The sequence below is a fragment of the Polypterus senegalus genome, chromosome 10 (assembly GCF_016835505.1).
Source record: "Polypterus senegalus isolate Bchr_013 chromosome 10, ASM1683550v1, whole genome shotgun sequence".
In the NCBI taxonomy this organism is placed as follows: Eukaryota; Metazoa; Chordata; class Cladistia; order Polypteriformes; family Polypteridae; genus Polypterus; species Polypterus senegalus.
The window spans coordinates 121,964,735-121,979,488 of NC_053163.1; the positions used below are offsets into that span (position 1 = coordinate 121,964,735).

At 37.9% G+C, this 14,754-nt stretch overlaps 1 protein-coding gene across 1 annotated transcript in view; it reads right to left on the minus strand.

Moving 5' to 3' along the window:
* Positions 1–14,754, minus strand: part of LOC120538224 (sodium- and chloride-dependent neutral and basic amino acid transporter B(0+)-like) — a 60,099-nt gene that overhangs the window by 10,033 nt on the left and 35,312 nt on the right. Inside the window, 8 exon segments of the mRNA XM_039767678.1 lie at positions 1,760–1,810; positions 1,813–1,858; positions 3,789–3,907; positions 5,292–5,417; positions 6,864–7,092; positions 7,922–8,062; positions 9,652–9,784; positions 12,157–12,292. Of these exon segments, the coding sequence (XP_039623612.1) occupies positions 1,760–1,810; positions 1,813–1,858; positions 3,789–3,907; positions 5,292–5,417; positions 6,864–7,092; positions 7,922–8,062; positions 9,652–9,784; positions 12,157–12,292 (981 nt within the window).

The following is a 14,754-nucleotide window of genomic DNA, read 5'->3' on the forward strand; positions in this document are numbered from 1 at the left end:
CCAATCTCTTCATATCCATAGAATGGCAGAGAGTTACAATTGAGTCAGGTTTTTAGGTCTTTAGAAAATCTCCTGTTAAACAAGCTTGTATACATTTTTTCTTTTTATTCTCTCAGTGTCCTGAAAGTTATGCATGACATCACTGTACTTTTGGCCTTGAAAATGGATCTCAAAGGAAATGAAAGACAACAAACTCACTACTGGCAGACTCTAAAGTTAGACCACCAGATGAGCCATGAACACAGGGCTCCATTGAGTACCAAAGAAAGACCCGAGTGGCAATGACAGACCACCTAGATTTTGACCTTCCATTTTCTAATCATGATGGACACCCAAGGTAACATTTTGTTCAAGATCCAAATGACTTTAATTTGTTTTCATCTTGATTCCAAATTGCTTCTACCATATCCTAATTTATATTGTTATTTACTTACATTTATAGGTTAATAACCTACAAGACTATAAACTCCTAAAAATTACATGTATGTCTGTATGCACCATAAAGTGATTCATTTATTTGTAACCATCATCTTTAATGAATTTGATGGTGACAACACCATTTTTCTTGTATGTTTTGACAGTTGTATGTATACAGGTATACATAAAAGGTGTCATACATGTGCGCTTGGGGGCACATCTAATCGTAATTCCACCATAAGTGAAGGGTTGGCACTGTTGCCTCATGACAACTGAAAGCACCAGTGATGTCACTTCTGGGTCATGGTTTTCTGGACCTGCTTCTTCCAGTAATGCCATCCATCCATTATCCAACCCGCTGAATCCGAACACAGGGTCACGGGGGTCTGCTGGAGCCAATCCCAGCCAACACAAGGCACAAGGCAGGAACTAATCCTGGGCAGGGTGCCAACCCACCGCAGGACACACTCAAACACACCAAGCACACACTAGGGCCAATTTAGAATCGCCAATCCACCTAACCTGCAGGTCTTTGGACTGTGGGAGGAAACCGGAGCGCCCGGAGGAAACCCACGCAGACACGGGGAGAACATGCAAACTCCACGCAGGGAGGACCCGGGAAGCAAACCCGGGTCCCCTAACTGCGAGGCAGCAGCGCTACCACTGCGCCACCATGCTGCCCTCTTCCAGTAATGGCTTCCTCTTAATGGGTTCCATTGCCATCTTCAGCCAGTCTGATCTGTTGACTTGCACCTGAAAAGATGTCTCGCTATTCCTATCATATATAAAGTTTGGACACACTTAAGATATTTTCATGATTTTTTTATCTAAATACCATGAAATTGACTTAAAAATACAGATACAACATTAATAATATGGGTATTACTGCTAGAAATGATTGATTTTTGTTATTTATTATTCACATATGACTCCAAACTTCCATTTTCAGCAGCAATTCCTTCAGTGTCCTAATGGTCAACTCCCTTAGCTTGTCCAAGCAGCAACAGTCATTAAAAACTCTAGTAATGTATTGGATATATTTTAAAATGAAATGGTATTTTGATGAAAAAGGGATACATTTCAATCAATATCATGAAAATTTCTGGACATATCCATTCTTTTCACTAACAGTGTATAATAAAATGACCTTGGCCTATAAGACACAAATTATAAAAAAAAAAAATTGCTATTACAATCAGTAATTCTTACAGTAGCTTCCATAAATCAAAATGGAAAAAAATATCTCATTTCTCACATGGGGCATTTGAACATACACACTGAGCTCATTATCAGCTGTTAAAAATAAGCCTGACAAAGAAGTTTGCAAGTAAGTTTATTTTACCATAGATGTAGATTATCCCAACGAGTTCCAAGACAGCAGATATTAAAGTACCCATCCAGAACAGAAGTGATCGATTAAATTCACCCAGTAGATTCCAGCCTATGGAAGACATCCATGATGAATTAATGAAGTTGATACAACATTCCTTACAGTCAGACAGACCTACAGATCGACTGACCGACAGACCGATCAGTCACACATCAACATTCTCTTTGGTCCAATTTAGGGTCACCTGTTTTTCTGTTTGTCTGACCTGCATGTCAGTTGGCATTTGGGAGAAAAACTGGGGTACATGGGGACAACATCCAAACTCCACAAAGACAATAATCCAGAGCATGATTTGAACCCAGAACACTGGATCCATGGGGCTAACTACTCTACCAGCAATAAATAAATAAACATTTCCATAATCTAAATAAAAATTAGCATATTGAAATGACACCAAATAAATAACACAAGGTGTTTGAATTACCTTGGGCCCCTTGCTTTATGCAGTGGCACTTAACAGGATTTACTTTCTATAGTGGTAAAAATGCACAAATAATAAAAATGATAAATTTACACTTAAATTTTGTTCAACAGTCATTCACCTTGGAGGCCCTTAGGGCCATACATTTAATAAATACTTTCGTCAGTCGACTGCCATGTTCACTTAGTTTTGTGTATTCTTTTTTTGGTCTGCCTATTTACTGGTATTTACATCCTGATATGAATTACTTTTCCTTTTATATTATGATATGTACTTCATAAGACATACTTCTATATCACAGAATGTTTTCCCAGACACATGAACTACCCAAATTTGTTTAATGTGGCAAGGGAGTACAGTAGCTAGTACTGCTTTCTTACAGCTCCAGGTACTTTAGATCAGTTTTTCTCACAATCATGGCCTTTGTGGAGATTGTTAGGGGTTTTCTCTTTGGCTATTCTGATTTCCTCCCATGCCACAGATATGCAAGTTAACTGACCACTCCAAAATGGCCTGGTAAGAGTAAGTGTGACTGCATCTTGCAACAGTTTGATGCTGATGTTAAAGCTGGAAGATTTGATCTCTGCTAACCTAAAACTGGATTAGAAAGGTTCGAGAAATGGAAAGATGTATGACTTTTTATTTTTAGAACAAGTGAATTAATAGTATTGCTGAATTATCACCTTACAGATGTTCAGATCATATTTGAAGATATTCATAACAAATTATGGTTAGTTATTATTTTGACCTTGACAACAGTTTGCCTGTATTTTAAATACTTTATGTAGCATCTGCTACAAAACACTTTCCAAGTTCATTCAGAAAACACTTCAGTGTCTCTTTCCATTCTAAGATTTTGTAGTATTAGCACATTAAAAAACATTCATATCAAGACGTGTCTTATTAAATGAAGAACAATTGATTGAGTGAAAAATAATTTTAATTTAGCATATTGATAAAAATCAAAAGAGGAAGCTATAATTTTCACACAAGGATATCAAATCACACATGGTGTACCTCAGCAAATTAGTAGTATAGCTGAATTATCACCTTACAATCCTTCAAATCATGACTTATTTGTTAATGAGCTGTTTAGTGATGAATTGCCTTTTCCTGACAAAATCTGTCTCATGTTATAATAAACTTCAGAACATCTGTGGTTGCCTTATATTTTAATTATCTTGCAATTGTGTCTTGCTTTTGGAAAATCACTTTGTGATGGGCAATGCAGTGAAAGGCACTTTATAATGATGATCTTCCATAATGAAGATCAAATGGTAAAGCTCTTAAAATCCATCCTTACTTCCTAACTGCTGCTGCACTGGTGGTAGAAGTAACGTGTTCAGTATCACCTAGACAGCCAGGGATGTGATTTGAAACCTTCAGCCTTGAGATCAGAAGTGCACTTCCTTAGTCATTACAAGACATCATCGTCAGTTTTCATTACATTATCAGCTACTTGGTAATAACACTATCATTTTTGACAAATTAACCATTTTTCCATATTAAACTGTTCCCTCCACCTACCCCCCATCAGGTTAACTCAAAAGATTTACTTACCCCAGTTACGCAGGGCAGACCAAGAAGATAAAGCACAACACAGGCAACTACTGTAATGAGGGCTCTCCTTGAACGAAGGTACTTGGGAAATTCATCTTGTAGCGCTGTTGTAATGGTTTCTAAGAAAAGATAAGCATTCATTTATTGCAACTCCAGAAAAAAATCAAGAGTTTTTCATGAAGCAATATGTGCTTAGATGACCTCTAGCCAATGGTTGTCTACCCTATATGAAACATAGCAACCCTGAGTTGGTTCTGACACACCTTTGGATGTCACTCAACCCAGACAGGTTTTACCCTTTTTTATAACTTCCATTTCTCTTGTCTTGTCTGTTATTGCAAACTTTACTAAAGCACTATAGGAAAACAGTATTTCTATCAGGGCCGCCTTAACGTATGGGCACAATGGCACTGGCTAGGAGCCACAGGAGCATAGGGGCCCACAATGTTTCTGATGGCTATGCATGTTTCTGTTTTGCTATCAAAACAGGGGCCCCAGCACACTACTTAGCCCCAGGGCCAATGATATTGGTTAAGATAGTCCTGATTTCCATTCATCCCATCAGCACGCTTTGCCATTTTTGTTATTAGAAAATTACAGCCTCTTGCTATAGACAGACAGTTTAGCATTCTACTTTAGTCCTGACACAGCAGCAGGTTTTTACATGCACTAATGAAATGCAGTGGTCCAAATGGGAGAACATAATTACAGAACAGATGAAGACTGAGAATGTGGCCTACAATGTGTGGTCACACCACCATGATAGTAGGACTGACCTTTTTTCCTGTGGATTCAGCATAACACTAAGTAGCTATATTAAATGATATAGAAATCATTACTGAATGCGTGGGTATTCTCATGGGCTTTATGCTAAAATGGAAAGAGGACAATCTAAGGGCAAGATGACCATTTTCCCCTATTGTCAGCTGACATAGAGAATGGAGTTCTGAATTACTGAATTAAGTGAAAGACAGGCTGGACTGAAACGTCAGGCAATATTAAACACTTCTAGATCTTCTCCTTTCCCCATCTCCCGATTCTTTTACCCAGGCATCAATTTGATTGTCATCAGTGTGATATCACACTCAGATATGCTAAATAATGATATGCACTTGTACCACATTTCTCTAAATGTGGATAGACTGGAAGATCTCTAACTAAATAAATACAGAAAATCTATCTCTGATTCTGAAAATTTCATCTATTTCCTGCACAACCACATAATGCACCTGTACTTGTGTTGCAGATTCCTAAACAAGAACTGAATTCTAATCATATTACCAGTTTTTGACCCAGGATGAAGTGGTGATGGGTTTTTAGGAGAGTATTCAAACTAAAAATTCATGTGAACGTGGGGAGAGCCTAGAAAGGCACCTCAGCTGGAAACTAAAAATGGCAGCCTACACTGATATGTTCAGGTAGACAAAAAATGAGCAGGTATACATAACAAATCACATATCAGGACAGAATAATCTGCAAACCATTACAAACTGGGAGACTTACCAATTGTTGCAAACTGAGTGCCGAGACCGAGCGTCAGTAGCATAAAGAAGAAAAGGATAGACCACAGTGGTGATATGGGCAACTTTGAAAGGGCTTCTGGATATGCAATGAAAGCCAAGCCAAAGCCTAAAGAGATAAAAAGAACTGGGTTAAGTCAAATATATTCCATTTCAGCAGGGGTAAAAGGTGGCTCTAAGAAGGAGAAGTCAGGAGTCCAGGATTTCAAGTCTGACAAAATTTTACTTATAAATGGCAGACTTTCACTGACTCTTAGTCCAATCTGTGTTGGTCACTTGAGAACTGATGTAGCAGTAGCAAATATCAGAATAGTATGAAGTGTCAGATTTACAATTTAGGATTAACAATATCTCTTCAACTAGTTTGTGCATTGGCTTTTTCTAATATAGAGTTGTGGAGAGCAATAGGCTATAACTGCAGCACTGGGTGCAATGTAGGAACCAACACTGGATGGAATTCCAGCCCAGATAAAGTGTCCACTACCTTTAAAAGAAAACATTTATGTTTACTAGTTACATTATCCTTACTTATTTGAGATGTTACGGGAACCATAATACCCAACAAAAACTTACATGGAGAGAACTTGAAATTCCATTCAAATGATGACTGTTGTGGAGTTTGAATTTAGGGGGGAAAACTGATGTGGCCAGCACTGAGCACATACCAGGAGTCAATATTGATAATGGTATCTGTCCATCATAGAGCCCACATGAAGCCAATTTATAAACTCTTGTTAAATAATCTAACATACACATCTTTGGGATTTGTGAGGAAAATTTGTGTATTGACATCTCACTAGGGAGAATGTTCCACACAAACACTGATCAAGCATGTTGATCTGAACCCAAGACACTGAATCTATGTATCGGTACTAAACAATATACAACTTTGTGCTTCCACTGCATTTTCTATCTATTATAATAAAAAAATCCTGGGACGAGACATGATTTTCTGAGAGAGATACCTTCATGTTCCATGAGCCAAGACTTTGTGCCAAGAAATTTAACCACACCCGGGGCCGGAAATAAAAGACAAAGAGTAGATGACAAAGTAAAACGTCGTTAAGAAGTCAAAAACGGTGGCACGATACACATGCAGAGCAGATTAGAGATAATGAAAGTACTAAAATTTGAAAGTCTCAAAAAAATGATGGTTAACATAGCATTAACGCAAACAAACGGAAATTATTACTCGGTGAAATAATGGAACAGCAAAAACAGATCGAATATATTGTTCGCATTTAAACTTTAAGTTGGAGACTTCATCTAATTCGTGTTGCTTTCAAGGAAAGGTATTGTTTCTTCCCAATGAAGAGGCATATCTGCAAGAATTAAAAAATTTGTTGTTTGGTGAAAATAAAATTCACATACATGAGCGGCAGAGATGAGAAGTGGCTGGCATGTAGCGCAGACTCGGGGGGGATTGGCAAGCAAAGCGACCAGGGGGAAAAACCACCTAGTATTCCAATACAGAATACTTTTAATAACAATTGATCAATTAAACAAACATCTTTTTATTCCTTTCTTAGTGAGAGTACAGAGTAGTCCCAAATACCTGACTGGGCGACTTCAGAAACAGGCTTATGTGATATATGAGCAATGTGCCCAAGAACAGAAAAGATGGCAAATCCAGCAAAGACACTTGTAGCGCAGTTGGTCACACAAACGACAATTGCATCTGAATAGCAGTTGTTGTTGAATTTGTTGTACGAAGACAGAGCAACAAGGCCTCCCCATGCAGTAGAAAGGGAAAAGAAGATCTGGGTGGCAGCATCCTTCCAAACCTTTAAAACAACAAAAATGAAATATTAATATTAAGTTAATATTAAATATTAACTTAAGGGCTGATTACTGCTACATCCTAACAATGGGAGCATCTGGCCTAAACTCAGTAACAGTTTAAGGGGATGTACAGAGCCAGTTTATGTACTCTGGTCAATAACCTGAAGATCCCAGTGAATGTCTGGGCTTACTCATTAATCTAATTTTTTAATGCATGTGTTTACATGACTCTGAAGATTAAATTCTGAAAAAAATGTTACATTTCTTCTAACAAGATGAAGACGGGAGTTACAGGCTCAAACTGAAACAGCAACCTTGTTGTTAGCTGTTTGAAGTCCAAGGTCTTGGTCACAGCATCACACTATTTGCTTTGCCTTGGACTATGCTGGTTTAGAAAATTAGCTGATGGAAATTTTAGAAATATCTTGGTATTATAGGTTTATAGGGTTTTTGTTTCCACAAGTACAGAGTACAGTGAAATTCTTGCTTACATATGCTCAGAAAAAAACAATATGTTACCACTCTCCCTTCCCTAAAAAATCTCAGAACAAACAGAATATGTTTTCCTGGGGTGCACCCCTAAACATTGGTGTGTCTGTCTCTTACAACATGTACTTTTTTGTAGCTAATAAATTTTTATTTACTAGCTCCATGTAATCTCCTCTAAATTTATTTGTAAAATATAGATATTATAACATGTTTATATTATATGGTATGGTGAAAATAATTAGCATTTATCCATAGAGGAAGACAAGCAAAGGCCTAAAGCCTCAAAATCAAAAGAGGAAGCTGTAATTTTCACACAAGGATATCAAATCACACATGGTGTACCTCAGCGTCAGACAGCTTTGAAATGTCAGAATGAGTTCCTATGTAGTATTCGATTCCTTCCCGAGCTCCTTCCAGAGTTACTCCTCGTATCAGCAGGATGATCAAAACAACATAAGGAAAGATCGCTGTGAAATACACCACCTAGGAACATCAAGGACAAGAAGTAAGTTAGTGTTGCACAAGTGCATCATCTGCAGGCACTTTCCAACTGCATGGACATTTTTTGGAACCAAGAATTTTTTAGAAGCTCAGGAACTTTTGTAGCATTCCCTCCATAGAAACTTGTACATTTTGTGGTTCCTGACACATTTTTCAACTCCTACTCCACGCGATGTACTTTTCGATCAGCTAGGTACTATCATGTATGGTAGGTGATGAATTGTGCTGACTGGTTGACCACCAGCACTGAAGCCATCTTACAAAGTAGTTTGTACTTTGGAGAGTTATGGGTGAAGATGGTGCGCTGCGCTACCTTGAAGCAATGAGTGAACTCCAGATCATGCATCACTTTGTACCCCATTGCTCTTCTTTGCACGCTGCACATTTTGCATGAAGGTTAGTTCACAGGTTGTTCCTGTTGTGTGGTGTAAATGTTAAACAAGATAAGGTCGATGGCTTACGTTATGCAGAAACCCATCTCTCTATTATTTAAAAAGATAAACTTGCGACAAGACGTCCATGCTATCAGAGTACACTTTCGATCGAGATACACACATCCCACGGAACATTAGTGCTTTGGGAGACGGCCGCTCAGAGACAGGCATTCATACTTGCAACCTTTGTAAGCAAGACTCGTTGCTACACATACAGAGCAAGTTTCAGATAATGGAAGTAGGAAAATTCGAAAATCTCAAAACGAACAGAGATTTCATAGTGCTTGAAGCAGTAAATGCTACATGTGGAGAGTTAAGACAACAGCAAGCCACAAGTCCCGCGATACAGGCACTTGACATCATACTCGCAACCTTTGTAAGCAAGTCCCGTGATACACATGCACAACAGGTTAAAGTTAATAGAACTAAGAAATTTTGCTGAAATGAGTGAAATCATCACAGTAGGGCAAACAAACAGAAACTATTACTTACTAAAATAGAACATAGAAAAGAGATGGCATAGTGTTTCATTCAGCCAAACTCTTCACAATGGTGTGTGGCGCTGACAGGTTAGCAGTTGGTTTCAGTAGGAGAGGCTGTGTCTCCTTGGGGTGTGTTCAGCCCACCTTTTCACAATGGTGCGTAGGGAAGGGATGAGCAAGTGAACCGCAGATTATGCAGAACATCAGCAGCACCAAGCCCACAGCTGATCGAACAAAGAGGAGTTAAAGTTTAGGAGGAGCGGACGTGTCTCCTTGGGGTGCTTTCAGTCCCCATCTTCACAACAGCGCGAAGCGAAGCCGGGTGGTTGGGTTAGAAGGGGTTGGTGAGCGAAGCCCCCTAGTTAGCTCCTGAAAATAAAGTTCCTATGGTGGGAAAATACCTTATGTGTGACAGGTACATGCTGAAAGCTAAGAAAGGCCTTGGGGAACTGGGTATGATTGCCGAATCTCAATGAGCAGATAACGCCTTTATCCCATCTTTCTAACTATTCTAACAGTTCAATATCTTCTCTTCAGAGATTAAAACAACCAGATTATCTTCTCCCATATAAAGCAGAAAGCTCTATTTTCTTTATTTTTAATTCAGTTTACAATAAAAATGAAGTGTATTTACATAAATAAAAATATATCATACCTTTCCTGATGACTTTATTCCTTTAAACAATGCAGCACCAACTATTATCCATGCCAGCAGGAGGCAGAGAGCAAGATGCCAGATAACGCCTCCAGATTCATCTAATCCACTTGATCGACGAAGGGCTACTTTGCTGAAAATGTAACAAAGATAAAATTTTAAATATGCAAACAGAAGCTCAACATAAAAACCTGCTTTAATGAGCTGGACATACAACGCATGCAATATAAGGCAACACAACAAACCTCCCAGATTAAGATTGGAGTGCAGCCATGCAACGGGTGACACCGTAGCATCACACTGAAGAGTGTGAGGTTTTTTATTGTGGCAGGAGTGCCAATCCTGCCACCAACCCCCAGGTTTTCCTTGCAAGTTGGAAGACCTGTTTGCAGGGCTGGATTCAGATTAACGTAATACCAAGGACAGAGCAATTGCAGGTTAAGGGTCTTGCTCAAGGGCCCAACGGAGCAGATGGCATTTAATTGTTAAGAAATACCAATGTCTTCAAAAGCCTCCTTTTTGCTTTAATTTCTCATTTGTTGATCAATGATAACAGTTCTAAAGTAATTTAGTAGCATAAATGAGAGCATGTACAGGCAGTATATTTTACATTTCAGAATTACTGTAGTAGCCCAGTGCATGAGGCTAAATGAAGTTGTGGTTACAGAACTTGAAAATTTGCAAAAACATTGTAAACTTAGAAGTCACATTAAATTTAGAAAGGTTTGGTACCCAGAACTGAAAGTGCAGAGGAACAGCGACTCCAGCTCAGGCTAAATAGTGTCACACGCCTGTTTAACATTTCAGAAATGCAAATCATAAATAAAAAAATGAAAGTTAACAAAAGAGAAAAATAAAAATATTGCAGTTAAATCATTATCATAATGACAAGACCCTGACAATGTGTCATGATATGGAATTATTTAGACTTTAACATTGCTGCGTAATTTATTGTTAGTGACAATTATGACGAATTTGCATATCTGTTCTTTAAAAATATTCTTGTTTCACTTTGATTTTGAGTAGTAGGCCGAGTTAGTAACAATAAAAAAGGCAAGGATTGATCAATAATGTGAATTTTTTTACAGGGGTATAATTAAATTAGAAGTATAAAGGAGCTAAAGTTGTAAACCTAAAATTATTAAGATATTATTTATTTTACCGGAAGTTGAGCCTCTCCTTTAATTACATTCAGTGTTCAGATTGGAAAGCTTCCACAACCTCTCAGTCTCACAAAAAGACAGTGAACACCTTTATCATTATTAGTGCAAGCAAGGCAGCATCTCCGCAATGTAAAAGCAAATCTGTACATCACTATAACGCAAATGTTTGCAAAATCATCAGGGAGATGGCAAAAATAATGTTAAAAATAAATCAAATTGAAATTGAAAATAATCATGACATTGAATGTGTGCCAAAATACCAAAATGGCTCATGTACTTGTAGGTGTGTTATTGATTTACAATGGGGCCAGTCTGGGAACTACACCAAGAAAAAAAGATTACAGAGCACAACAATACTGGGTCTAGATGGAAACTGGTCACAATGGAAGGAGTCAAGTTAGGTAAGCAGCCATCCTTTTCCCACTATGCCACTCATTTTACTAAATTACTAGTTATATACCCTCAAAAAATCTCCAAAAATATATAAGAATACTTGTGACCACATAAAAAAACATATTTTGTGCAAACTTGAGGACCACTGTAGTTCTTCTTCCATAACATCTCACTAATGGAGAATGGATGAGGTAATAGTTGCCAAAATAACAAACTATTTCACCAAAGGTACAGACTGAAAATCAACCAAGTTAAAAATGGAAATTTGTTCTTCAAAACTTATTCATATTGATATATTTTACATGAAATGTAGTGAAGCTGGCTAATGTATTGAAAACTTAACACTGTATGTGAAGATATGCCATCAACAGTTCACATCACTTATAACAGGATGGAGGAATGTTATTTAGTACTGTAATTGCTCTGCCTCTTGTTTACCAATGCTATAGAACTGCTCTGGCATTTCCAGAAAATGTATGAAATGTACATCTTTCTAATTTAAGCTGTGTCTTGGCCCTATACCAGACTACAATACTAGTCTCTTTCAAGTTGCTTGTCTACTGATGTTTTGAATCTTTTCCTTGAGCCTCAATGATTTTTTGCCTTTCTTTTTGTTTTAAACCTTGTTATCTGACATTCTACATACTCATGTTCTTTCATCTTTTCATTACTTTTCATACTTGGATCGTTTACTTGCTGCAGCATTTATCTACATTGTCATGTTGCCACATGAATGGCCTAACACTTAAAAGCTTGACACTACTAGTGGTTTGCGCTTCATCACAAAGGGTCAGTTATGCCTGAGGTCCAGGCAAAGGAAAGCTTTGAGCACTTTAGAAGACCTAAGACCTGATCCAGAATGAGGATTTCAGCATGCTATGGGCTGGCTGACAAACTCAGAAAGGCTTAAATAAACTTCATACAAATAAAACACAAAACATAAACTTACTCCCAATATTGTTCGCTCGGGCTCTGCACAGAGATGGAGAAGATATTTGATCCCTCACAGGTGGCATTGTTGTCGTTTAACCATGTTGAATTGACCAATACAAAGCTTCCATTTGCAGATGTAATGTTGCAATATTCTGAAAGAAAAACTTTCATAAGAATTTTGGTCTTAATAAAAACAGATCATCAATTTGAAATATGTTAGGACTTTCACAGTGTTCCGCTAGTCTTCATCTTATACAGATAACACCAATGGTCTTGGAGACCAAGTAATGGAACAAAATGTTGTGGTGTACTTGGCCTCTTAAGAGACAAATCAATCACCTATTTAATCAACTATACTGTATATGTGAGAGCAGGATCATAAAAACTCCTAGGTCAAGAAATGAGTCCATGAAAATGAACGACCAACCCTTGATACAGTGAAGTACTGATTAGTAACTGGGGACCTGCTTTATCTATTACAAGATATGGGAATCCAGGGGGCTTTTCTGCTTCAAAACAATTGCCAGTCCTGAGTAGAACACCTGGCTTGTTGCCACCATGGGCCCAATCCCCTCAGTATAGACACCAATTTCCCATGACCCTGAACTAAAGTAATGCATTAGAAAATGGACAGAAATTTTTGACATCTTTAAAAGATGACTTTTGATTTAGAATTCTGTAAATGAACCAATGATGAATTTGTTGACTTATTCCATTCATGCTGTTATTTCCTTGCTCCTAGTGATAAGTGTGCTCTGCATATTTCCTTGTAACAAATTACACATGAAAATGTTTATTAATAGCTATTGCACTGTAAATACTGGTGCTAACCCTAAGCCTTGACATCTTGAAAGTGTGATGGGGAAGTACAGGAAATAATGTCCATAGTTAGTCCAATTTAGACTACAAGTCAAGGTGAGGTCAGGAATTCCAGTGTTGTTTGTCTGGTTAAGTATTAACTGTTGCTTATGTACACACTGCAGCCCTTAGAACTTTCAACAAAGCTTTTAGAAAAGTAAATAAAATAGCACTTGTGTTATATTATGCCTTCAATTTAACTTGCACTGCAACATAACGTTGCAAAATGCACACCCAACAGAATTCTAAAGCTGCACATCAGTAACCCTTGGTAAAATGTTATCTCCATTCATCCTTTTCTAACCTGCTTATTTCAAGTTCCCTGTCTACAGTTGACTGCCTTTCTTTTTTTTATATGAGACATTTTTAACATAATGTATGTTAATTGGTTTAACAGGAACAGAACATACTATATATTGAGATTCAACCAATTTTCCTTATGTTTAGACAAGAATAGGAAAAGAGTTTAGCGGACAAGGGCTGTTCTGGAGCAGCATCCTCTGAGCTCATAAGAGGTTGAAAAACTGGCAAGGGATGGGTGGGGGCAAAAACTGCACCAAATGCTCAAGATACAGTTAAAAGAGCAAGCTGTATACTCGCAGTAGTAAACAGACTGTTGCTTTATCCATATGTATGTTGGCAGACTGGGTTGGTGCAGGATGAAATGCCCTGGAAGCAGCTTCCTGAATGACACCTTGGGGAGACAAAGGCCAAGGAATACTAGAAGGAAGTCAATACAGTGTCTCTGTCCTTATAGGTGGGAGCAGAGATATCCAGGATGGAACAGCTGGAACCTGGCCTTCCAACAAAACGAACTGGTGTCCTGAATGCTGCCTTTGTAGTCTGGCCCTTTAGCAATGCATTAGCTACAGGGATGGTCTCTCTAGGTTCTAATGGATGCCAATGTGAGCAAGTGACCCTGGAGTACATTGGACCCTTCTGGCTCAAGGTGAAATTACAGAGATTGGTCTGGAGTAACTCCTGGTAGAGTATACCAAGGTTTTTATACTTATTTAAAACTAAAATCAAAACTGAAACTATTACTAAAAACACATTTTCGTAAAGTGAAATAAATAACAAAACCGAAATGAAAAACTAAAACTAAACTATTAAAGTAGCTGGAAAGACTAACTGAAATAAAGTAATAATTTTTCTAAAACTGTTTTTAGTTTTTGTTTTTGAATGAATATACTTGCCATTAGTCTTTAAACCTTGTAATGTTTATCTGTAAAATAGAAACTCATGCACCACAAGCCACCCGCATATATTCAGCCAGTGAACAGTGACTGGTGACGGAGGGCGACTGTTCATACAGCATTTGTGGTGACAGAGCAAGTTAACTACTGGTGCATGAAGCGTGTGAAATACAAAGTGATTTACTGTGTAATTCAAATGCCTGAAATCAGAATGTGCTGGTCAACAAAACCTTTACCGTATGGGCAGAAAAATTAGGAGTGAGTAACGTTTCAGTTTATTTCCCAGGTGGCTGCATTTGTTGACAATAATTTACCTGCCACTTTACACAGGAGAAATACTTTCTGAAAATAAATGGCACTGATCAAGAGACTGACCAGGTCATCATACAAGAACAGCATACTGTTACTGAACAATCACTTTTGTTTTTTAAAAGGTTGTTTAACAACAAAGCGATACAAACCTTGTAAAATTCCTGAGTTGACATCGTCTCTACTGAACTACAGATAGGTAGGTGAAGAGAGTCTGCCAATTGGTGGAAAACTAAACATACTAATGTGTT